At 42.6% G+C, this 26,520-nt stretch overlaps 1 protein-coding gene across 1 annotated transcript in view; it reads right to left on the bottom strand.

The window, feature by feature from the left end:
• LOC118571438 (zinc finger protein 260-like) overlaps nt 1-26,520 on the bottom strand; it is a 65,207-nt gene that overhangs the window by 1,640 nt on the left and 37,047 nt on the right. Inside the window, exons 2-5 of the mRNA XM_036170454.1 lie at nt 9,460-9,520; nt 4,406-4,532; nt 4,143-4,203; nt 53-632 (exon numbers count right to left, since the gene is read on the bottom strand). Of these exons, the coding sequence (XP_036026347.1) occupies nt 53-632; nt 4,143-4,203; nt 4,406-4,532; nt 9,460-9,474 (783 nt within the window). The 5' untranslated portion in view covers nt 9,475-9,520. The remainder of the gene's footprint in view (nt 1-52; nt 633-4,142; nt 4,204-4,405; nt 4,533-9,459; nt 9,521-26,520) is intronic.

The raw sequence follows: 26,520 nt of genomic DNA on the forward strand, positions 1-26,520 counted from the left end.
TTCTACACTGATTACATTCATAGCATTTCTCTCCAGTTTGAATTCTATGTACTTGATTCTGTAGACTGTGACATGAAATGACTTTATAACCTTGATTATACTCATAGGGTTTTTCTTCTAAATGAGTTCTTTGGTGTACTTCTAAAGAGCAATCAGATCTAAAAGCTTTATCATGTTGATAGAGGGCCTCTTTGTTTTTGGGTTTTTGGTGTGTTTGAAGATGCCTGTAAAGCCTAAAGCCTTTACTAGATGACTCACATTCAGTATTTTCTCTTCCCACATGAGATTTTTCACATCTTTGAAGAGAACTTGAAGAACTCAGGGTCTGACCACACTGACTGCATTCATAACATTTTCTTATATTGTGAGCAACACTACATGTACATGGTGAACCAGTAGAGGAAGATGAATTTCCATATTCATAAGGTTTTTTTCCAATGAGAGTTTGTTGATGAATTCCCAATGAAGTTGGAAAACCAGTTAATTGTAAACTTGTATCACAGTCATCATGTCTTCTCATAGTGGGGACTACCACATATCTTCCAGTCGTTCTGAGTGAAACAGAAGTCCAGTGCTTCTTTCCATTCCCCTTATGCTCACATGGATTGTATCCAGAGTGACAAATGACACACCTGGTAAAGGAAGATAACAAATAAAGGGTTTTCACATTGCATTCACATAGTCAAATGTTTTGTGTGTCATACAGATGTGGAATAGAGATTCATGGTTCTACACCAAGACAACCTCTTGGTCACTCATAAAGTGGTCCTCTCAATAAACTATGCAAAATCACTCACCACATATATATGAGCAACACTAGCTTCAATACCAAAGCTTTGCTTATAAAGGTGTTGGCCATACACTAATTTCCTTACCAATGATATGACAATTGGAAGGCATGATGGTAATTGGATGGACAGTTATACAACATGCCTTTCACATGGCTATGATTGAAACTGTGACATCTATATGGCATTGTTTCCTTGTCTTGTCCTTAAAGGAATGCTTTGCCAACAGTTATGAGCTACATGACATTGGTGTACATAGAGTTGTGACAATTTAATAATCATTCCAAAGCTATGTCTAATTATACAGTTCCTTTTCATTAAAAGTTGAGGGCACATTAACATTTTTTCAAACTGTTTGAAATCTCCTGCTCAGGCAGCCCCAGTGCAGAAAGCCCAACATCCGTGGATCCTCCCCCAGAGATGTCTGGGACCATGCCTACCAGCTATTTAAGAGCAAGCCCATACATCTGCCATGGGTGCTCACATGATCTGTCTCCTGCTTTCCTGAGAGGCACCTGGGAGTGCTCTGCTTTTCGCTGCCCTGTTTATTAAATCTGGATTTATTAATTCAGTTTGATTTGTGTTATTGCATTGGTGACATAGGAACCCACCAACCGGGGATCCAATACTTATCTTTGGTGCACTGGCCGGAGTGACTAGTCCTTCCATAACCATGTGCTGTGGCTGTGGAAGGCCATTCACTCTCTGCCCACTCCACCTCTGACACACTGAATGAGCAGCTCAGTAAGCCTCCCATTCCCAAACCACAATGTCTTAAGTGGTCCAGGACCTCTTGCAACCTCCAGACTGCCTGTTGAGCCACGGTAGTGCCAGGTGACTCCAGCCTGTTTCAGAATAGGACAGTCAATGCCCTTGGAATTCCCCTGTGCCAGAAAGACTTCACCACAGAGTCCACCCCACACACAGCTCCCAGATGTGATTTGTGTACCCACTCTCACAACCACATCCCCAGCAAATGGCTTGTGAATGGGTACTTGCTAACTCCAAGTTCAGTCTCCAGAAACTCTCGGGTTTTCTCCTCCAAATTGAGGATGCAAATATACTGCCCCCTTCTTCTCTCTTCCCTGTTACTCTGCATCTTGTTCCTAGCGTGTAGTTTGGCCACACTGTGATTCTAATGCTCCCATTCCTCTCCCTCTCCAGTTCTGTTTGTCTGTCTGCCTGCCTCTCTACTTCCTGGTGTATGATCTGGTCAGACCAGGATTCTCTCCACAATGCATCCATTCTCTCTGTTCCTGTCTGCTCTCACATCCTGAACTACTGCATAAATATCTCCAGCCTGTTTGTCTGTCTGTCTGCTCCCTACTACTTTCCTCCCTCCCACCAGAGCTGCTGCAGCCACCTCCACCACCACCACCACTAACCTCCACCACCACCACCACCTTGCTGCAGCCCATGGGGTCCCTCTTCCCATACTCCCCACCCCTAAAATTCTTCCTGCCCACTCAACCCTTAAACCTGTTCTCCTTCAACACACTCTGCTACACTTTCCTCTCTCCTAAAAATCTCTTTTTCCAAAATTCTCCACTTGCCGCTCTGACTTACTCAACTGGGCAGCATGTGCTGCTACTCTGTTTTTCAGTTTCCCTCTGCAGCGCCTGCTCTGGGATCCTGGTATCAGGCTACCCGACCTCCTAGAAGTCTCCTTTAAAAAAATTGTTTCTGTTAATGATCCTGTTTACTTTTTATGTGTGGTAGAAATGTGGCCACACTTGTGTGTTTCTGACTGGTTTTGAATGTCTGAGTTTACGTGTCCTGAATATGTCTTGCTCATTGGGTATGTTTTAAAATCTAGATGGCTTGTGACTCCAGGTTGAAACTGTTCTGGAGAACATCAACAGCCACCATTTTGACTGAGGCTAAAGAAATACTTCACCACCATCTTTAATAAGGGTAACCACTTGGACTGGCCCCACCAAAGAGACATGAGCTCTCCAATATAATTTGGGTTAGGATCTATTTCTGTTTGATAATTTCTGTCCTGTCCTAAAAACAAGGTTTATTAAACAAGATTTAAAACAATGCTGGTTTTGATAATTGATATTGAAATTAAATTGTTTGCAATGTTAAAACTTGGTTTTGCCTGATATATCTCAGGATCACCACTGAAAACTACAGACTGAATCTTCTGGCTTTTACTAACATTGGTCAGCTGTAACTAATTGGGTAAACTGTATGTCCAGACTTAACTTACATATGCCCTCAAAGTTAAACCTAAAAAACCTTTGTCTACTTTAGATAAACGTAACAGATTTGGTTCCCCCATTCTCAAACACTCTCAGAGATCTGAGAATATGGCATTTAATATAAAAACTTTTTATGAGAGACATGGCAACTCCTGGAAGCATCCTGTATCATCTCCAAGAAGATGGAAGACCACAGAAGATCTTCCACCTGGAGGCTTGCCTCAAATGTAACAAAGCCAGCCACACCACCAACCAAGGACACCAACTGGACAAATGCTAACAGGTGGATTTCATGCATGTGCCCACTCATAAAAAGCTCCGTATCTCTTAACTCTCATGACACATTCACAGGATGGATGTTCCTCCAATCTCCTGGGAAACAGCAGATGCTATATGGCTCCAGTACTCCTGGAAAACATCATCCCTAGGTTTAGCATGCCATCTCCCCAAGCTCCTGGGACTTCAGTGCTGGCACCACCAATCCAGGCACAAGTGGGCAACTACCCAGCAACTGAAATCTTGTTTTCCAAGATGTCCCAATTAAGGGCATATCTGCCCTCATGCCTCACTCATTCACCCTAGACTCTTTTGTACAACCAGGACACTTCTCAGTTCCATTCTTTCTGGCAGTCTTCCTACTACCAATGGCTATTCATGTTCATAAGCCAGTGATAATAAGCTATTCTTTTTCCTCCTAGCAACCTGCATGCTCTGCCTCCTCAAGAACAGATGCCTGAGGTCTCCTGGACTGCAGCTATCCAAATGCTTCTCCACCCATACCCCTGCTGAGCATGGACCCATCTGACTCCCAACTCCTTCTCCCACATGGTCCCATGCTAGCAGGAAGAAGACTTTAACCTGAACGCATATGTACCCCCCAAAAAGTTAGGATGTTTAGAATCTCCAGCTGAGGGGGCCTCATTCCAGAAAGCCCACCATGGGTGACTCCTCCCCCAGAGTTGCCTAGGACCATGCCTTCCTGAGAGCCCCCTGGAGTGCTCTGCTTTCCTATGCTCTGTCTATTACATCTGGATTTATTAATTTGCTTTGATTTGACTTATTGTATCAGTGACAGAGGAACCCAGCAACCAGGAATCCAGTACTTATCACAGACATACATATATATCAGCTTGCATATGATAATTACCTTTCATGTTTTGTAGAATTTTGATGATGTTCTTCAACATTGTGATCTTCCCATTTGTATCCTAAAACACAGTTGCAGAATATGTGATATATTACTGGAAATTAAGAACAATTGAAATTACTGTCTTTCATGAACCTTAGAACAATGCCTGATTTATTCACCAGAATTTTTCATATTTAACATGCAAAATTATAAGAGAGCACCATCTCCAAGAAAGGCTTTTTCCCTTAAGTTAAAAACTGACAGAAAGCTCACATTCTCACCTATACAAGTGAGGTTCCAGTAGGTTTCCAGCATCACATCTTTGTAGAGACTCTTCTGGGAAGGATCCAGCAAAGCCCACTCTTCATGGGTGAAGTTCACATGCACATCCTCATAGGACACTGCATCCTAAAGTATCCCATAGATGTACATAATAGAAATGGTGAGACTGACTGCATTGCAAATGTACACTCCACTGGAATATTTTTACATAATTCTGTGTGCTTGATACATTCTATGACAGGGGTAAATATCAAATGCAGTCACCAACTCATTTTAAAAGGAAACTTCAAAAGAGAATGACACTTTCCATTCCTGTGTCCACAGCAGGAGAAATGCCTAGAAATATATACAGAGAGACATGCAACCAGAGTAACACTGTTTAGTATACATCAGCAGAATTTTATCAAAATTATTTACTTCAAAAAAGGATGGACAATAAGGGTGTGGTGGTGCACACCTCTAATCCCAACCCTCGGGAGGCAGAGACAGGTGAAACCCTGTGTTTCCCAAGGACAGCCAAAGGTACATAGTGAGACCTTGACTCTAACAAAAAAAACAGAAAGCACTGAGGCCTCACTCAAAATTTCTCCCTAGAGTTAAACATTCACGCAAGTTCTATATTTGTCTATCAGAAGCTGGAGTGACCCCTATTGAACTGTAAGGCTAATAATTCCCAGGAAGCAAAACATTTTTATTAAATTGCTGTCTGACAGATTAATGAGTTGTCAAGAACATTAGTAAAGTAAATGCTGATCCTAAAACAGTAAAACACCAAAAGAGAGGGAGAATGTACAGATGGGTCAACAGATAAGATCACACATTTGAAAACATTATAAAAGTGTAGAAACATACACAAAGGTAGAAACAATATTACACACCAACAATTCAGTGATTCAGGAGATCACTATTAATTTCATAAATGAATGCATTCTTGCTCTGAAAAATGACATCAATGCCAAAGTTCAAAAGTCATGACGTGGGTAAAGTTCAGCACAAGAGCAAATGCCTGCCATGTAGAAATGCCTGATTCAATCTGCCAAAAATATAAACATAAAGATATCACACAAGAAATATGGATTGGCAAGGAAAAGCAATAGTTTCTACTTTACCTTACATTATTTAAGAATGGAGTCTCAACAGTTGGTGATGGCATGCCTACTTGAGAAGGAAGTGGGCTGCTCCCTTTCAACAAAACAAAGAAATGAGGTGAGACTATATTCCTCCAGAAAGGATCCACCTCCTAAAGAGAAGTGACCAATTGTGACTCTAAGTCACAATTGTGATTGTAATTCACCAACAAAGGCTCACACCAAAGACAAATGCTCAAACTCAGCACACTACCTGGAATGTTTTTTATTCAACCCTCAACATTTTGACACAGGTCATGACAGGCTCACACTCAAATTATGATGTAAAATGCACTCAGTCTGATTTCAAAGATCCCCATATTATGTGATAGTCCCAATACTGTTTCAATGTCCACAGTTTCTTCTGACATGCAAGGAAGTCTGTTGACTATGACTTCACGTAATAACAAATCATTAGTCATATCAACCCAAACACAATGGCACAAAATATACATTTCCCTTTCAAGGAATTAAGGAAAGATTGGACCAAGGCAAGTCTGAAACCATGCAGGGCAAACACCAAACATCTAATGATAATGTTTTAGTCCATGATCATCATGGGAAGAAGCATGGCAGCCAGCAGGCAGAGGTAAGGCTGGAGAAGAAGCTGAGAGTTCTACATCTTCACCAGCAGGTAGCAGAAGGAGACTGAGGCACACTTGGCCTAGCTTGAGCATTTGAGATCCCAAAGCCCACAGCCACACACACAATTCCTCCAACAAGGCCACATGAATTCCACAAGACCACAACTCCTAATAGTGTCCCTTCCCTTAGGCCAAGCTTCAAACATGAGTCTATGGGGCCATTCCTATTCAAACCCTGCAGGACTACCTTTGACCAATTACTGCCTAATGCTTCAGAGGGGATCTGACACCTCCAATCCCAAAGGAAACAAATAAGAGAGTCACCTGTTCTGTCACTTCTGGGGTAAGCCTTGTTGAAGTGCCTTCTGTGTAGACACAGAGCAGAGGTCAGATGTGGATGCTGACTCAGTGTCTGGGAACCAGTTCATACATCACCGGATAGCTCTGTCTGTTCAGGTGTATGAATATGTGATGGCCACCCTGGTGGTTTTTACTGCATGTCTGTCTCTCTGTGTATATGTCTCTACATGTCTATGTGCTGATATCTATCAAGTTTGCTTCCCTGTACTGACCAGAGGTTTTCTCTGGTGTCACACCCTCCTCCACTCAGGTGGAGACATGTGCTTCCTCCTCTTGGGGACCCAAATCCTTTTGTCTCTGCCAGGTCACCCAGAGGTGAAAAAAATAGCCACCACCTGTCCCACTCCAGGAGCAGAAGCACTAGCTTGTATTGTGCTTGATTCCTGCTCACATTCAGTGCTGGTCCCTGTGAGGAAATGGGAGGGACTACTCTAGGGTAAAAGGACCAGCAAAAGAAACCCACCCTGGACCTGAAACCAGAGGCAGTGATAAAAACCCACCCTGACTATAAGTAAGAGCCAGTGAAAGAAACAATTTGGCACTGAAACCAGAACCAAAGAAACACGTTTTTCCTTTGGCACCAGAGGTAGTAAAGGAAACACACCCTGGTCCTGAAACTAGAGCCAAAGGCTACAAAGGGCCAGTGAAAGAAACACACGCTTTGGCTTAGAAACCAGAGCCAAATATGACCCTGACCAACTGAACACAAAACCAACCCATCCTGAGCACAAAATCTAGCCAATCTAAGCTTGTCCAGGCTCAAGGGGATCAAATCTGACCAATTCCCTCCCTGAAAATCTTCTCCCTGGAAAACTCCGCCCCTAAGAAGCCCTATATACCCTCGGCCTGGTCAGGGATCAGCTGTCCTTCTCCACCCTGGCAGAGGCAGCCACTCTCCTGGATTCCTCCTTCCAATACATCTCTTTCTTGAAGGAGTTTAGGGTGAAGATCCTTCACTGGAGAGGAGCAGAGTCTCTGCTGGGAAGCTCGCTTACACCTTACCTCTGAGGGAAGCTCCCTTAGCTCTGCAGAGCAGAAAACAAACACCTCTGCTGGGAAAGCTCCCTTAGGGGCAGAGCAGAGCTCAGCTGTAAAGGCTTGCTCTCAGAGAGGAGCAGGATTGCCACATCCTGAGGGGAGACCATACCTCACAGGTCCCTAGATCTAATATTAGCCTGACTTTCAGACAAATCAAGGTGCCTTTCTCCTCAAAGATGTCGGTATCCACAACGCCTTCCCTTCACAACTGTAGATACAGCCTGACTTCTTGACATGTCAGATACCCTTCCCTCCAGGCATGTAACACTTGCAGGTATAGCCTGACTTCCCAACAAGTCAGGATACATTTCCCTCCAGAGTCTAACAAATGCAGCCAGGCCACTAGTCCAGGCCTCAACACCCACGGCCATCTAAGCAGAATGCACACCGCTCAGGGGAAATAGTTCCTCAGATGAGCATTCCCTCCACTTCGTGCCTGCTCTAAGCAGTTCCAGGAAAAGGGAAAAGTTCTCCTGGGCTGAGCATAAGAAAAGTAGAATGTTCCACTACTTTCTCTTCCATAATTTGTGTCTCTTTTCAACCAGGGATGTGTAAAACCCACCCTTTTCTCTGAAAAAAGTGAAAACACTGCCCTGGGTAGACAAGGGAATTGCTGCCAGGCAACGCAGCCAGGAAAGAACAGATATTCCCTTCTGTCCAACACTGACCAAGGGCACTTTAAGAAATTTCCCTAAGTACTTTTTAGAAAGATTAAAGACAGCAGCTAAAAAGATTTCCGTTGTCACCCACTCAGCCAGAGTACTAGAAAAATGTTATAAACGTTTAAAAATTTTAAAGATAAAACGAGATCTCAGTTGCTGGAGATAGTTCAAAAGGTGTTTGTTAACAACAAAAAATTAATTGGGACAAGAACTTCTGCACAAACTGAAAGCCACCTACACCTTCTCAGATAATGAGACACAGACTACATATACACAGAAAAAAATTTGATATCAGAGAATATCTCTTAGCTGAAAGTTCTGTCTCCAATCAAAAGATGAACAATAACAAATGAACCTGGAAACAAACAGGGAAAATGAAGCTCACATTGCCTGGCTTGAGAGACAGGCGTCCTGGTGCCCTGCCAGTCACCCTGGAATATGCCTCTCCTGCCTGGGAAGAAACCCGGAACCTCTAATTCTCATGAGTCTCGTTCTTCCAGGTGTGCACTGTCTGGACATGAAAGATGCATTCTTTAGACTCCCATTGGCAGTGTGGATTCAACCCTCTTTGCTTTTAAATGGACAGACACGGTGGGGGGTTATAATGGGCAACACACTTGGACCAGGTTGCCCAGGAGTTAAAGACATTAAATGTAGAAATCCTGCCCTTCCTCCAGGTGTCCTAAGAAAACAAATTGTAAAGGGCCCACTGAGGGACAACTACAAGGGTTACAGACTTGGGCTAACAACCTGTGGGCTAAGAAAGTCTCCATGTGTAGAGGCCTACCCATCCTAACTACCAGCTGAGGGGAGGAAAAGAGTCCTGACTAGAATGGCATTGCTGCCCTCCTTCAGATCCAACTCAAAGACTAAGAGACATCTTCAAGAGTTCCTGGGTGCAGCTAGATATTGATGCCTCTGGAACCAGACTTTCCAGACTGTCAAGGCCTTTATACACCAGCACAAAGGGGGTGCTGAGCCCATAATGAGGACCTAGACTGAACAAAAGCCATTTAAGACTTTAAAAAGAGCTATGATTTCCACTCCAGCCACAGAATTTCAAGATGTCTCAAAACTTCTCCCATGTTTTTCCATGAAACACAAGAGAAAAGGGGCTTTAACTCAAACTTTGGGGCCATAGAAATGTCCTGTGATGTGCCTGTCCAAATGATAGGACCCTGTAGCTACAGGTTGGTCCATCTGTCTGACAAAAATCAAGGCTAATGCTAGTTTCATGAAACAAAACGAACAAGTTAAGTTCATATGAAGATCTTATACTCACAGCACAGCATGACATGGTTGCAGCTACCCTCTTCTGTGTTGACAAAGGTGCTCACCCATGACTGTCAAGAGATGAAAGATGAAACCAGATACATGGGAGCTATAGTAATTCCATTAACTGAAAAAATAAGGAAAACCACATCGGGTACCTCAACCCAGAGAGCAGAACTGATAGATCTGACCTAGGGTCTCAGGTAGGGAAAAAAATTCCTCCACCATACACATGGACAGTCAGAATGCTTTTACTGTTGGGCATGTTCACAGTATGCTCTACAGAGAAAGAGGGCTTTTCACCACATGCAGAAAGGACTTTAAAAAAATCTTGGGTTTCCCAAAAGTATTTAGCTTCCCCTACAAATTGTTGTCCTCCAGTGCTGGGCTTCTGACCTAGCAGCCAACAAACCAGTGGGGCTACTTAATATTCTGAAATGGAGGTGGGGTGGGAAATGACATTCTGATGACATACCATGACCCTTTACTGCCTGACACTCCATGGTAAAATAAAATGAACAGTTCAAAACCACAGGATGATGGAGGACACCAGCGGGAAGGATCATTCTCCCAAAAACAACTGACTGGACTGTTGGTAACTAACCTCAAAGGCTACTCATGAGGGGTTCACAAAACTTTCAGAGTTGAATCACAACAAGGTATATTATACCTAGACAGTACAGCCTAGCAAGGGATGTCTGAGTCAGATGCCAGGTTTGTGCTCAAGTGAATCCAAAACAGAGAGTCCTGACCCAGGAAAGAATCCAAATGACAGGGGAAGATGCCCAAATACTCTGGAAAAATGACTTGACCAAATTCCACCCTGCCCAGGAAGGATAACGGTACTTGCTAGTTTTGATTGATACTCCTTCCTGGTCAGTAAAAGTGTTTCCCCACCCAGACCATAACAACTCAAGTAGTAGCTTGAAAAGCTCCTCCAGGAACTGGTCCCATGACTTGGGCTCCCCCTAGAGTGGGGTCCAACAATGGCCCGGCTTTCATAGACAAAAATCTCTCAATAAATGGCCAAATCTTCATATATAGACTGAAGCCTTCATTGTTCATACAGATCTCAGAATTCCAGTCAGATAAAAAGAATAACCAGGACATGAATAAAAAAAAAAAAAAAAAACTTCTCAAAAAAGTCTACCAAAGAATGGATAGATCTCTTTCCTTTGCTTTGATTCTAACAGCTGCAACCATATGTGGGAGGGATTACCCCCTGTGAGATTATGCTTGAAACGCTATCCAACCCTACCCCCCACCCCAAGTGCTTCCCAGGCTCAGAAACCAGCTGTTTGCAAACAGTCTAATCATTAATTTCTCAGGTCATTACAGGCACTGCAGTCCTCCATAAAGGCTATTCACTGGACTAGCCTAGACACCCAGCTGACCTCCAACTCCATCACCAGTGGATCCTGTCTCCAGTCCAGTGATACTGTCTGGGTCAAGCAAGTAGACAAACACTAGAACTAAGCTGGAAAGGACCCTAAACGGTGATTCTCTCCACTAATGTCACAGACTAAATGTTTTTCCATGAAATCAGTCCATGGAGCTAGAGAGATGGCTCAGTGGTTAAGACACTGGCAGCTCTTCCAGAGGTCCTGAGTCCCATTCTGGTGCCCTTGTTCTGAAAACACACAAACTTGTAAAGGTAACATACATATCTGCATTAACACAAGCATGGACTGTGCACTGTCTACTTGCCAGCCAAAAATGATTTTTTGTTTTATGTTTGAGCAGGTAAAATATGTCGTCACCTGTCTTATACTTGTTCTAGGTTTATTTTTTAATGTCTGTAGAGAGGATTTTCAGAAGGTCTCAACCAGTCAAACCTGATCTCTATCAATCTTGAATATCACTACAGCCTTTTGTTTTTTATGGAAACAAAAGCATAACCTCTTCCCCAACAAAATACATTTTCTTACTTTCATTTTAAAGCTAAGGCATTCCTAAAGTTTCTGGGCTGGATTAATTCAGCAGTCCCTGTTACAATCCCAAGTCTCTCAGCAGCTGTCATTCACTCATCAGGATTCAAAACGTTCAAAGACAACATACCACTAAACATGCCCAAGATTCCTTGTGTATTTTTGTTTGTTTGTTTGTTTGTTTGTTTTCTATTTCCAGAGTTGAGAACCGAACCCAGGGACTTACGCTTGCTAGGCAAGCACTCTACCACTGAGCTAAATCCCCAACCCCTTCTTTTGTTTTCTGAGACAGGGTTTCTCTGTGTAGCTTTGCACCTTTCCTGGAACTCACTTGGTAGCCTAGGCTGGCCTCAAACTCACAAAGATCTGCCTGGCTCTGCCTTCCAAGTGCTGGGATTAAAGGCGTGCACCACCACTGCCCGGCTCCTACACACATTTTTAAAGACTGTAACCAGTTTAAAGGCTTTTATTTCCATCTGGACCTGACTTTATTGCATATCTCCAGTCTTTTCTGACCACATGAGTCAAACTTTAACCTGCTAAGTGATAGGATCTCCACATTGGCTCTGGCACCTGGCCCCATCCCCTATAAGGAAATTGGTTGCAACTTTGTGAGTTTGGTCCTGGGTTTTGGCATCAACAATGTAAGTAAATTTGTTGCAACAACTCTGGGGAAAGGTGTCCTTACTACCTGGGGAGACAGGCAACACCTTGAGCTGCTTAGGACAGCTCTGATGGCTGACCTGCAAGGGGACAGTTCAGCCCTGGAGGGTGAGGTATCTCAGATACCTCGAGCTGCTCAGAACAACAGCTCTGCCCTGAAGGTGTCCCAGACACCTGGAGCTATTTAGTACAGCTCTGAAAGCTGGAACTGCAAAGAAGCAGCCCAACCCTGGAAGGGAAATTTTCTGACTGCTCAGGAAAGTCAGGCCTGGAACTGCTTCAGCAGGGAAGGGTATTCTGACTGTTCAGAAAAGTCAAGGTATACCTGGTGTGACAGGGGATAGGCTCCACACAGGATATAGCAATCCTGCTCCTCTCCTGGAGAGCCACAAGAGCTGAGCTTTGCTCAGCCCCCACTTAAGGGGGCTTCATAGCAGAGCTCTGCTTCTCTGGCCTAAGATGTTGCTTCTTTTGCTTCACTCTGCAAAAGGGAAAATCCCTGCATAAGTGTAGCAATCTTCTCCGGCTCTGGAGAAAAGTGTTACCTTTCAGTTCTCACTTTCTCTGTCCACTGAGAGATGTCTCAGCAAAGATGTGTTCACCCCTCTTGCTCTGCTCTCTCAGCTCTCCCTTGTTTTGTCCACTGAGGGATGTCTCAGCAAGGATCTTCTCTATGCCAGTGAATGAAGATCTTCATACCCAAAACTCTTTTGAGAAAGAGATTTATTTGGGAAGGAGTCCAGGAGAGTAGCTGCCTCAACCAGGGTGAAGAGAACAGCTTTTTTTTTTTTTTTTCTGAACTGACCAGGCATGGCGATTTACACAGGATGTCTTGGGGATGGAGTCAACCAGGTGATGATTTGGCCTCCCATGGGTCTATTGTCCTGCTCTGTGATTGGTTGGTTTCAAAAGTCAGTTGGCCAGGGGCAGAAATGATTCTGATCTTCCTGAGCCAAACTGTTTTTCTTTCTGCCCTGATCCAAGCCATCTTTCCCTAGTTCTGGGCTCCTGGGTCAGGGTGGGTTTCTTTAGCCATCCCCTTTTCCCTAGACCCTCTTCTGAGTCTGTGAGAAATGGGCCTAGAGCCTGCAGCCTGGCCATTTAACCAGGAGCTGCATTTAACTGAGTGTTGCATTCAATCTCCCCAGCTCTACAAAGTGGATGCCCACACGGTGGCAGGCATTTTTACATAGCTTGCTATTTCTACTTATGGTGAAAAGGGCTGCTTAATGCTCTTCTGTATGGCAGGACCTCTTAAAGGAGCTGTATCCGTTTTGTTGTTTTCTTTTTAATTTTTGTTGTTGTTGTTTTATTTTTTGTTTTGTTTTTCGAGACCTGGTTTCTCTGTGTAGCTTTGCGCCTTTCCTGGATCTCGCTCTGTGGATCAGGCTGGCCTTGAACTCACAAAGATCGCCTGTCTCTGCCTCCCGAGTGCTGGGATTAAAGGTGTGTGCCACCACCACATGGCTCTTTTTAATTTTGTTTTCAGCTTTCTCAGGATGTATGTAGAAATTCCATGCCCCACATTGAAACACCAAATGTACCCGACATTTTTAGGGGACACCAGCAAGCTCCCAAAACATGGCATAGAGACTTACTATAAGTTATGAATGCTTGGCCTAGCTTAGGTTCATTTTTGGCTAGCTCTTTCAACTTAAATTAACCTGTTTCTCTTTCTCTCCCTTTTGCCTAGGGGCTTTGTACCTTTCCTTTTTTCTGTATATCTTTCCTGCTGTCTCCATGTCAGGCTGGTGGCTGCCTGGCTCCTGGTCCTGGGTGTGTCCCTCCCTTTCTCCCTCACTCTCTCATTTCTCCCTCCCTCTATTTCTTCTTGAGCATAGATTTCTGCTCCTGTTTATTCTCTCTGCCCACCAGTCCTGTGTATCCCTTTTTGGCCTAGCTATTGGCCAGTCAGCTTTTTATTAGACAACTCAGGTGCCTTAGGCAGGCAAAGTGAAACAGCAACGTATCTCCTCATAATTAAACCAATGCAGGGTAAACAAATGTAACACATCCTTACATCATTAAACAAATGCAGCAAAAACAACTATAACACCTTCATGTAAGATAATATTCTGCATCATAAACAAAAGTAACAAATCTATATCCAGTAAAGGTAATATTCCACAGCATATTTCTCTTTCATTTAACTTCCTTGATTTCCCAGGACATGTGGAGAATACAGAGATAATATAACAAATTACTACATAACCTATCTTACTGACTCTTCCCTTGCTGTGAGGCACTATGACCAAGGCAACTGTGTTTCTTTATTTTTGTTTTTGTTTTTCTACACAGGTTCTGTCTATGTAACAGTCCTGGCTGTCCTAGGAACTCACTCTGTAGACCAGGCAGGACTCAAACTCACAGATCTGCCTGCCTCTGCATCTCAAGTGCTGGCATTAAAAGCATGCAACACTACCACTGATTTAAACATTTTAACAAATTCAACCCAAAAGACTTCAGTCCAACAAACATGGAGAGTCACAAATCTGTCTGATCACAGCCCAGACCAACTCAATTGGGAGGAAATGGGGCCAAGCACCATCTTGTGTTTGGGGACTGAGAGAAGGTGAAAGACCTGGATGACAACAACTGACTTCAATGGTTACAGTCAGTTGGTGAAACACGTGGATGGACTCAGCTGTCTCTGCTTGGGGTCATGGAATGCTTCCTCTGTTCCCTAGCTGCATGGGGCCTACCTGCCTAGGTCACAGACACCATCTCCTTCTATATACATGCAAACCTAATTAAAGAGTCTTTCTAAGGAAAGGGTGTAACAGTGCACATTTAACTATGGAGAGTTGGGGATCCCACTGGGAACTGTGCCTGATGGAGGATGGGTTTTCTTAGGAGGGAGCAGGGCTAACCTTGAGTAGAAAACAACCATGTGTCTATTACGTCAATATTATATTATGAGCTACAGATACAGGAAAATTCCAATTAAAGTCTAACAATTTATGCTACAAACTAAATTGCATGAGAAACAAAAATGTCATCATGAATGAAAAATTGATCAACACATCACTGAATAACTAGTACACACAGTGACACCATCTGACTTCAAACTATGAATGAAACTGCAATAAAGACTGTATTGAAGTGGGAAGTGGTGTAGGCACACGCCTTTAAACGAAGCACTTGGATGTTTGAGGCCAGTCTGGTCTACAGAGTGAGTTCCAGCACATCCAGGACTACAAAGAGAAAACCTACCTCAGGGTGGGGGGCAGGGACCACTGTACTGTCTGGGAAAGAACAAAGAGATTAACAGAACTTGAGAGCAAACTTAGAAATAAAAAACACAATAACTATAGAGTCAATTTTGCCACATGAGATCAGGAATCACAGGAAGTCTGGCCTGAATGACACAGGTAAATGAACCACCATGGCATCGACATGCAAACGTGTTAATGACACAGACTTTACACCCTGCACAGAATTAATTGTAGACGGATCTACACCTGAATGTTCAGTGCCAAGTGCAGAACTTCTAGAAGACACTAGAGTGACCAGGGCTCTGCAAGTTTGCAAATCTGACTCCCCTGGCCACAGTTTTTAACTGAATGAAATGAAAAAATGATCACCATGCCTTGCATGGTGACTAGGATATTTCCACACAAAGGCTCACACACCCCCAAGGTGTGTGCAGGCACAAACCACAGCAATAAATCACTCAGAGGACCCGCTTCTGCCTGGGAGTTGCAGGGACCTCAGGTGACCAAAAGAAACCACATCCTGAAGCTATGTCCACAGTCCCGAGGGGACCCCACACTGGCTCCCGCGGCTACTCCCCACATGGGACTGTGGCCCCTCACTCACCATGTCAAATTCCGAGCTCACTGGCTCTCCTCACAGCTCCCTGCAGCCAGTCACAGCCCAGCACACAGAACAGGAGATCCACCTTCAACCACTGAGCTACAGACCATGCTGCTGGGCAGACCGAAAGTGCCCTCCCCATTCTGACTGGCAGTCCATCTGAAGGTTCTGATTGGCTACTGAGAATTGGGTAATCTAAACAGCTCCCGTAGGGACAGAGTGCTGTGAAGTGAGGGAGCCCAATGATTGGAAGCCCTGGCTTTCACTCCAGGCACTGAATGGCCCCAGACCTGCAGAGATTGGCATTGCTGCAGAACTTGGGACTGGACTGCAAAGTCTTCCCTGAACTATTCCTGCACTCAGTAGGACTCTATTCTGGGGAATGGGGTTTTGCTATGAAACTGAGAAAGGACAAAGGAAACCTGGCACTTTCTGGGCTAGCAATACCTCAGGCAGGCATGCTGTAGAAAACGTGCTATGATTTTCATTTTTGTAAAAAGTAATTATGATTTTTTAAAAAGCTATATACTAATAAGCATTCTCTTAAACTGTTATTCTGTAGGAAAGGCCCACCAATGTTAATGCAAGGTTTAGAGAAGTAAACCCTACAAGTTCAGAGTGAGTTTTTTACTTATATCTATATTTAGTAGAGAGCCTCAATACTTTGATGCCTAAATTATATCTGTTATTGCCCATTTGACATAGGAATCTACTGTGGTAGATATTGTGCACCCTAATAAACTTATCTGGGGTCAGAAAACACAACAGCCACTAGATAGACATAGAGGCCAGAAAATGATAGCACACACCCCTTTAATCCTAGCATTCCAGAGGCAGAGATCCATCCAGATCTCTGTGAGTTCAAAGCCACACTGGAAAGAGCTAGGCATGGTGACACAGGCCTTTAATCCCAGGAAGTGATAGCAGGAAGCAGAAAGATATATAAGGCACCAGGACCAGGAACTAAGGTCTTTTTTAAGCTTTTAGCTTTCAGCAGCAGTTCAACTGAGATCCATTAGCATGAGGTCTCAGAGGCCTTCAGTCTGAGGAAACAAGATCAGCTGAGGAATTGGTCAGGTGAGGTTGGACATGGCTTGTTCTGTGTCTCTGGTCTATCAGCATTTACCACAATACTTAGTACTGGCTTTGGTTTTATTAATAAGACCTTTTAAGGTTCATGTTACAGTCTACAGATTTGTTTTCTCTTACTTCTGTATCATTAGTGAAAATAAGTAAAGCAAATTGAGAATGCTCCCTTTTACATCATGCTTCTATTGTTTCATTTTCTTTATCAGGGTCTCACTCTGCAGCCCTGGCTGGACAGGAACTTGATCTGCTGACCAGACTAGCCTAAAAAACATAAAGATCAGTTTGCCTCTGCTGTTGAGTGCTAATTTTAAAGGCCTTCACCACCATGCCTTACTTCTAGTAATTTATCACCATTACTAAAGAAATAAACAGAAGCTCCGTGAGGCACAAGGTTGTACTATGAACTGAGGACACTGTTGCAGGGAGACCACTGTGAGATGGGGGCCAGCATGGGTTGTACATGAGACCCTGTCTCCAAGAGCAAATGGCAAACATGTGGGGCTCCTTAGACCCAAACAATGTGGACCCTTAGTGTCAGTCTTTGTCCTAGAGTCCACATGGAACTATGGCACCCTGGCCTCTGCCCCCAAGTCCACTGTCCACTTTTGGACACCCTGTCTGGAACCTGTGACGGTGCTGAAGCAGCAGCCAGCAGCAGTGGCGATGGCATGAAGAATCCCTGTCCAGCTGCTTTACTGCTGTGCTCCACTGCTCTCTGGAGGAATTTCCTCCTGTGTCCTGCCTGCAGGCCGTCCACTGAGGGTTCTTTAAAGCCACACCAACACTTGACTGACAGGTTCAGTCTGGCTCACTGCATGATATCAGTAATCTACTTTCCCAGGACTACTCATTTCTACCTGACCTTGGAAAAGAGCAGGTGGAGTCACAGGCTAATGTCATTATGGAATGTATGGGATGTTGTGGGCACAGAGGTCCTTGTACACAGAGAAGCACTAAAAGATTCAGGAATTTAATCATACATGGGTGTTTGCTCATTGGAGGAGATACAAATCAATAACTAAATTCCATCCAGAAGACTGAGAGTAGATTTGGTTAATGAACTGGTGACCTGTTTGCTATCTGTGGAGCAGACCTCACCAATGTTCTGCAGAAGGATTATCCCAGAGTCTTCCCCCTAGTCCACTAAGCATTTGAGGGGAGACGTCACATGGACCCTATGGCCTGTGACCTCTGCAGAGATCACACTGGACTCAAGGCCTTTTTGCTATAGAACCCACATGGTCACATGTACTTTGTAAAGGAGCCTCTATGTCATCACACCCTAAGCTTTATTGTGCACCTGGAATTGAACTGATTGTTGCCTAGAAACATTTTCCCAATATGCACTGTTTTAAATATGGTGACAGCGATCTACCTGGTAATAGTCTCCCTGAAGTCTGATCCAGGTTGACAAAGTCAGTCTGCACTGGGTTTTCACCCTCATCATCAGGGACCCCGACAAGTGGTCCCCATGTGGGGCACATGATCCATAGGGAAGGTAAAGAAGAGTTCATCATAAATAGAAATAATGATAGGGGGTCATGACCTTAAAGTGATAGAGTGGGACTAAATATGGGCTCTTCTCAGTTATATGAGACAAAGCATTTTGAACAATTATTGAAATATTTGTTAAGTTCCAGAGGAACAAAATATTCAGAACTACAGGTCTACAAACTTTAGAACACACAGGACCTAAAGCAAGGACAGACCATGAAAAGGAGATCATAAAGTGGCGTGGACCACATGTGGACCACTGCTGCTTGACAGAGTTCCAGCTTTCAACATTGTGGATCACAATTCTCCACTAACTCTTTACTTTCATGTTTATTAATTCTCACTGTATCTGATGGGTGTTTCCCTTATGCCTTTTCCTTGGGGAAATTATGGGTTGGCTTCAGTGGAGAATGAAGGTGTATACAATGGGAGCAACTTTTTTTTTTTTAATTTGACCGAGAATCTTGTATTTTTACTTATTAGTTGTTTTTTTTTTTAAAAAATAAGATATTTATTGACAGATAATTCACATAGTATTTTCTTGTTTGGACAATTTGATAGACTTTAGACTAGCATCCTCATATACCCATGACACCATCACCACTTGCTGTTTCAGAACATCTGTCTAAGCTGTCTTCAATTTCTTTCTTTCCTTTTTTTTTTTTAGTGCCAAATGCCGTTTATTGAAGGAGGGAGGGGGTCTTAAATACAGCCTTACAGCACAATGGGAGAACCCCAGAAGTCAGAAGTTCGCTACCCATGTTTTACAATCTTGCATCTAAGCTGTTAACGACCAATATGAAGGATACACAGACAAGGAACTTCCTTTAAGCATTCAGGAGGGTGGAATCTCACAGGGAATTAGCATAGGGATGATATCATGGTCAAGGTCAGCAAGCATGGTAACAGTTACCCAAAACAGGGGCCAGAGCCCTACAGGTCCCCCCTTATACTAAAAAATGAGCTTCTGACTTAGGTTATATGGGACATCAGCAGGTCACCTTACCCCTCATGGACACACCTGTCCAGGCCACACAGGCTCTCTGTCTTAAGTTGGTGAGCGGCCCCCAGGAATTACCGGTCTCTGAATACTCATCATACAGGCAAATAGTGTGAGAGCTGCAGAGTTCTGTTGCCAAAGATCTCCAAGTGGCGCTGGGCTTGCAATCTGTGTTCAACACAGAAAAGACCAACAGAAGTCCTAACCCACCCATAGCCGGTAGGCTAAATGCAACTGAGCCATTCCCTTACTGCAAATTGGAGTCCTTGTAAGATTGTATCCCAAAAGCAAATGGAACTTGAGTTTATAAATTTATATTTTTCAAAGCCAATCGAAATGTATACAACTATTGACTTAAATTTAACTTTTTACTTTCATTTTTAATAATTCTCACTGTATCTTATGGGTGTTTCCTTATGTCCTTTCCTTTGGGAAATTTGGGTGGGCTTCAGTGTAGGATGAAGGTGTATACAATGGAAGCATCTTTAAAAAAAATAATTCATTGGAAAAAACTCCAACCACTGTGAAACCATATACCATGATAACTCTGCCTACTCTTAAACAGGTTAATACAAGATTCTAGAAAAGTTAGATGAGTAACATATGCTTGATAAATAAGATATTTGACAAATATGGTTTTTATAAATAATGTACTTTTGATAAAGATGTATTATTTTCTAAGGTCTATTTAGTTCACAGTAATATTTGACGACCTGTCTTTAGTAACTTTAAAAACTGGCTATGTAGATAAACTAAGCAATATTCTATAATACAGGGACTGGTTCCCTTAGAAAGTCTTTTTCCTAAGAGCAGACATTTAAACAAAAGCTGACAGTTCCACAAGGGCTTGGAGAAAGTTCCTGTTTGCAGTAAAGGGAGCCATTCTCCTTATCTCTGGCAAGATAAACTAGCTGCCCTTCCATTGACATATGACTGTGGTGTCTATTAACTGGTCATGGTCCATACTATCTCCCTCAATCCCTGCTCACAAGCCCCAACCCAGGACACAAGCCCCCTTCCTCCCATTCCCATTTACTCCTTTGTGCAATTGTAGAGTATGAAAGTGTAGCCTTCTTTAATAAAGCAGCAGCTGTTCAGATTCACCCTCAGATCTGTCAGCCTCCTGCCCTCACCAACTCCACACCTCCAGTTTTGGACCTGAACTTCGACACAGCTGGACTCTGGCAATAAAGTCCCTGTCAAAGAGTTTTTATAAAGGGGAGAGAATTTTCTGCTGGACACACCTTGGACACAAAGGCCAAATAGTTTCTAGACCTTTAGACTTCCAGGCCAGCCATGGACCTTTGGGACTTGTCTTTTCTCAGGATCTGACTGAAACTCAGATCCCTTCTCCTAATCCTTTAGTTAATGTTTAAATGAAAGCTTAATTTCATGGTATAGGAACTAATGGAGCAAATTTCATAATTTTGAACTGTATCATTGGGTGTGCTTGAATGAGAAAAAGAATAAAAAGAAAAGGACATGAATGTCCCTAAGTATGGTGGAAGAGAGAGTTTATTATAGATGTGTGGGAGAGCATAGTCAGAGGCAGGGGTATCTGGGGGAGTCCAGATTGGACAAGACCAGACTGAGCTGGGTCATGTGGGGAGAGTGTAAGGGGAAGGGAAGAGATGGGAACAAGGTGGAGCAGTCAGAAGACCAAAGATATAAAAGGAGCAGGAGACCAAAATGTATAAACTACATATGGAAGAGACTCTGGTGAAGGACAGCCCAGGCCCTAGGCAAAGGAGTACAGGGTAAGGGGTTTAGTATGCCGGCCATAACCTGTAACAGGTAGAGACTGAAGGATTCTGGGAGAAACTGGTACCAAATCTAGATTTGGTATGATAAATAGTCATGTCAGCCATTTTTCCCAGGCTTGAAACTTAACACCCCAGGCTTTTGTTGATAGAAAATCAGGCAGCAGTTAAAGCAGTCTGCAGCCCTTAATGGCTTGGAAATCTGCTAGAAGAGATATATGTTAGCAACAGAAGATAAAGCTGAGGAGGTTAGGGAGAAATTTGTTTCTTAGGTGTCAATTTGAAACTTTTAGGTCCACAGTCCTTGTCAGTCTGGGAGGGGAGTCCCAAGACCAGAGAAAGGGGAAGATTCCACACTCAGGAATAGTCATGGAAGGAAACAGGCTGTTGATGGACAGGAGTATATATCTAAAGTCCATTTGACATCTGAGAGGTTGACTGAAGTAGATGGCATGAAGCTTAAAAGAATTTTTTAAGTTTATACGTTAAAAAAAGGTACAAGTTTTAAATAAGTTAGGTACTACTGTTTGTGATCTGTACTCATATCCACATTGTAGTAAGAGCAGTAGACTCATGCCTTTGTGTCATGGTAAAAGCTTGGGGACCCAAAAATGATTCTGGGGTAAAAGCATGAACAGTTGTTAAGGTGAGCTCAGAGAGGACAGAAACTTTCTGTGGAGCAGAAGGGCAACAGCTCACCTGACTTTGATTTTAAATATGGAATAAAGCAGGGCCTCTTCCCTCTATGCAGAAGACTGGATGTATGTAGATTATCCTGGTGTTTTAGCTCCATAAGAAGAACTTTCAAGTTTGTACATAAAAAACAACAAAATGGAATTTAAAATCTTGAGCTGGTGACTATGACAATAGAAGCCAAGCTTTCCCAGAGCTAGATTAATAGCTCATCAGAACTGCATTGATTAATAGACTTTGAGCTTTGAAGTCTTGACATAAATGTAGCATGGTGAGAGACAGAAATTTAAAGCATTATTCATTTTTATATACCTTAAATCAATATCTTATCACAATTTAAATTTGATGTCCTCACACCTTACATAAACTTGCATTTACACAACTCAAAACCCCTTTTCTTAGACCTTAAAACATTTCAAAGATCCTCAAAGCTTAAGCTTTAAATGTTACACCTTTTTCTATCCAAACATTCACAGTGAGACAGAGGTCATTGTAACACAATTTTCCTTTAAAAAATAGTAAAGAGTTACACTGAAGTATACTTTGTGTTTATCTCCTTTGGAGTCTGATAACAGGGTAAATGGTGTCTAGACCCAGTAGTAGCTCCAGGAAAGTGAGGCCTGTGGGCACATTTTTACATAGGAAGAGAACTGAAAAGGCAGCTGAAGCCTGGGGAAAGCAGCTGGGTGTTTGCTGCTGATAAAGTTACCGTCAGTCAATATCCTCAGAGATCTAAGAAGGATACATCATAATTGGAAATATAATCTCAATGGTCTATGTATCAATTAAAATGGAAGTGACTCATTACCTATACAGGTTACCATAGACTGCAGTGTAGTCAGAAGATTTCTTCAGTCCCGCCTAGCCTGTGGTCCCACAGCCACTTATAAAACCATTACTCAGAAGCTGATATTAATTACAAACTGTATGGCCATGATCTATGACTCAACTTTCTTGCAAGCTAGCTTTTATAACTAAACTCAGTGCATTTCTATTAATCTTATGTCGTCACTGTTCCTTGGCTTTACCTGTGTGCTGCTACAATCTGCTCCAATGGACAGTAGGATGAATCCTCTGCCTCTGCCTTTCTTCTTCCTGTCTCTTTCCTGGATTTCCTGCCTGCCTCTAAGCAGCCTTGCCATACAAGACAGCATAGGTATAGCAAGGATCCACAAATGTATATATCTCAATTTATTAAGGGGTGCAACGGGAATACAGACTCACTAATACAAAGAAAGGTAGACAGACTGCTGATCCACTGCTGATCCAGCTGCCAATCTCCTCAAGACCAATGGGGACCAACTGCAAGCCATTCTCCAGCACCTGACCCAGTCTTGACGACCCAAAACTAAGAGAGACAACTCTTCCTCAGCTCTAAAGGGGTCACATATGCAGACAAAGCCACAGCCTAGGGCTTGTGCCACAAAGCCATTGGCTAAATGGAATGAACTTCTACAATACATAGGACTTTGACTGCCAGACCCAGGTCTGAGATTTTGTTCTGTGGAGGAGCAACTTGTGGGAGTGATATTACTTTTACTAGGGAAAGTATGACAATGAATACCAAAATATTCAGTTTGAGCAGAGCCTTGACAGCAGGTAAGGCACAGGGCAGTTTTCCCAGTGGTTAGTTGCTGTGGGATGGTCTTTCTGTATGCTGTGAATATGTATCACTTGTTTTTGTTGATAAATAAAGCTTTTTTGTCCAAATGCCAGGCAGAATGAGGTTAGGCATTACATTCTAACTAAGTACTGGATGAGGAAGGGCAGGGTCAGAGCAAAACCTGCAAGAATAGAAATGGGTTAATTTAAATGTAAAGAGCTAGCTGATAATATGTCTGAGCCATCAGCCAAATGTTTATCATTAATATAAGCCTCTGAGTGGTTATTTGGGAACAGGCAGGTGGGAAAGATTCGTCAATTGACAGTTAATTTTACCACAATCCAGACCGAGTTGCCCTGTACTATCTATATTCTTTGGATACCTTAATGGTTCCCTCTATGTTGGGGTAGTTCTATCTACAACAGGGAGCTATAACATTTTCTTTAAATTTTTTCAAGATAGGGTTTCTCTATGTAGTTTTGGTGCCTGTCCTGGAACTCACTCTGTAGACCAGGCTGGCCTCAAGAGCTTAAACATTTTAAATGCCATATTCTGCAGACCTCTGAAGCATTTGAGAACCACCTGTCTATTAGGTATGTCTGAATAGACAGACTTTGCTTGCTTCTAGTCATTTGTTTTAGGATGAACTTTGAGGCTAAATAGGCTTTTTTTTTTTTTTAAGCAGAGGAATGAACCCAGGGCCTTGAGCTTGCTAGGCAAGTGCTCTTCCACTGAGCTAAATCCCCAACCCCAAGGCTTATTCTTATAATTAATTACATCAATACTTAGAATGAGTATAAGTATAGTACTGAACATATTATAGAATTTCATCATTTAAAAGGTGATTAACCATTAACTTTTAATTCTTAATTATCTCTAAAAGATTACAATAAGTTAGGACCTTTCATAAGACTAGGACTTTACATTCCAATTTATTTAAGGTGACTGACCATTAAGTGGCATTTCTTAATCATCCTTAACAGTTTACAATAAGTGAGTAACTTTCATAAGACTAGGAATACATGTTCCATCCCTGTTAGGTTTTGCCTTAAAAATGATCTTTTTTGCAGCTCTTTTAGTATCAAGATAAAACTTGTATGCCTCAGTATAGTCCATAGAAAGCCTGGCAACTTTACTGATCATTTTATAGTGTACCATGAATGAAAATGGGTGCAGTAGAGAAACCAAAATACACATTCTGAGGGGGTGAAAAGGTATTTTCATGTCTAGTTTCTTGAGTTCTTTACATATTTTGGAGATCAGCCCTCTTTCAGTTGTGGACTTGATGAAGATCTTACCCATTCTGTAGGCTGCTGTTTTGTCTCACTGACAGTGTCCTTTACCTTACAGAAGCTTTGGAGTTTCAGGAAGTCCCATTTATTAACTGTTGATCTCAGTGTCTGTGCTACCGGTGTTGTATCCAGGTACTGTGCTAATGCATTCAAGGCTACTTCCCACTTTTTCTTCTATCAGGTTGGTTGTAACTGGATTTATGTTGAGGTGTTTGATCCACATGGACATGAATTTTCCCAGGAATACACAAGGATGACTTCAGCTAAGATCCTTAGCAATAGTGGAGATGGTGCCTGAACTGGCCATCTACTGTGATCAGATTGGTGACTACCCTAATTGTCATCAGAGAGCCTTTATGCAGTAGCTGATGGAACAGATGCAGAGATACACAGCCAAGCACTAGGATGAGTTCCAGAAATCCTCCTGAAGAAAGGGAGGAGGGATTGTATGAGCCAGGGGGTCAAGGTGATGTTGGAGAAACCTACAGAGATTGCTGGACCTGAGATGGTAGGAGCTTTTAAACTCTGGACCAACAATTAGGGAGCCTTTATGGGACCAACCTAGGCCCTCTGCATGTGTATGATAGCTGTGTAGTTTGGTCTCTTTGTAAGGCTCCTAGCAATGAGATCAGGACCTGTCCCTGGTGCTTATCTGACTTTGGGAACCTGTTCCTCATGTTGAATTACCTCAACCAGCCTTGATCTATTGGAGAATCTCAGTCCTGCCTCAACTTGATATGACATGCTTTGTTCAAAACTATGGGTATCTTGTCCCTTTCTGAATGGAGACAAAGAAGAAAGAGAGTAGACTGGAGGTGGAGGGAGGTAATGGGAAGAGGGCATGAAGGAAAAACTATAGTTAATATGTAAAATAAATTTTAAAAATTAAAAAGAAGTTTTACATATAGAAGGCAATATACTAGTTCCATATAAGCATACATTTGTGGAATTATCAAGTCAGATAAGTAATACATATGGTTACTTAGAGAAAGGGAGGGGGGGACTAATGTGAAAGAAAAAGAAAGTTCCAGAAGGATTGTGAATGTAGAAAGGATATAGCGGAGGAAACATTTGGAATGAGGGACTTGAGTCTGGAGTCTACTTAACCGAAAGCTGGACTAGATGAAACATTAGTTGTTTGGAGACAGGAATGGAAAGGAGACAAAAAGTGCAAAAATGGCTTAATGTGCTGCTTCACCTCAGTTTCCTTGCTATAAAAATAATAATAAATAAATAAGAAAGATCCTCTTGAAGCATGACAGTAACACTAAACCACTGGCACCTCCATCTCAGGAAAACCTGCATCGGAGGAAAGCCAGGAGCAGCTCTGACTGTTCCTGGAAAAGGGCGGCCCCTGTGACATTTCTCAGTGCTCATGAGTCCTCTGTTTACCATTGTATCTTCTTTTAAACTTTGGAAGCAACAGCAAATCTCCCAATTATTGTAGATTAGAATGGATTTTTTTACAAAGATAAATTCCTAAGGTTACAAAGTTATACTGAAACTAAGAAAAGTTAACTTAGAGATCTATGTCTAAAATTGTAAAATCCTAATCTTATAAAAGCTACTATCTTGTTGTAAACTGTAAGACATGTAAATTAATGACCAATCACCATACGAGGATCAAATCCTTTAAATTGCTCAAAGCTAAGTTTATATTCATATCAAGTACAAATATGATTCATTTTAAAAACAAGATTTGCCCTTCTATATATGTTCTCAAATTTAAGCCT

The sequence above is a fragment of the Onychomys torridus genome, chromosome 21 (genome assembly GCF_903995425.1).
Source record: "Onychomys torridus chromosome 21, mOncTor1.1, whole genome shotgun sequence".
Classification (NCBI taxonomy): Eukaryota; Metazoa; Chordata; class Mammalia; order Rodentia; family Cricetidae; genus Onychomys; species Onychomys torridus.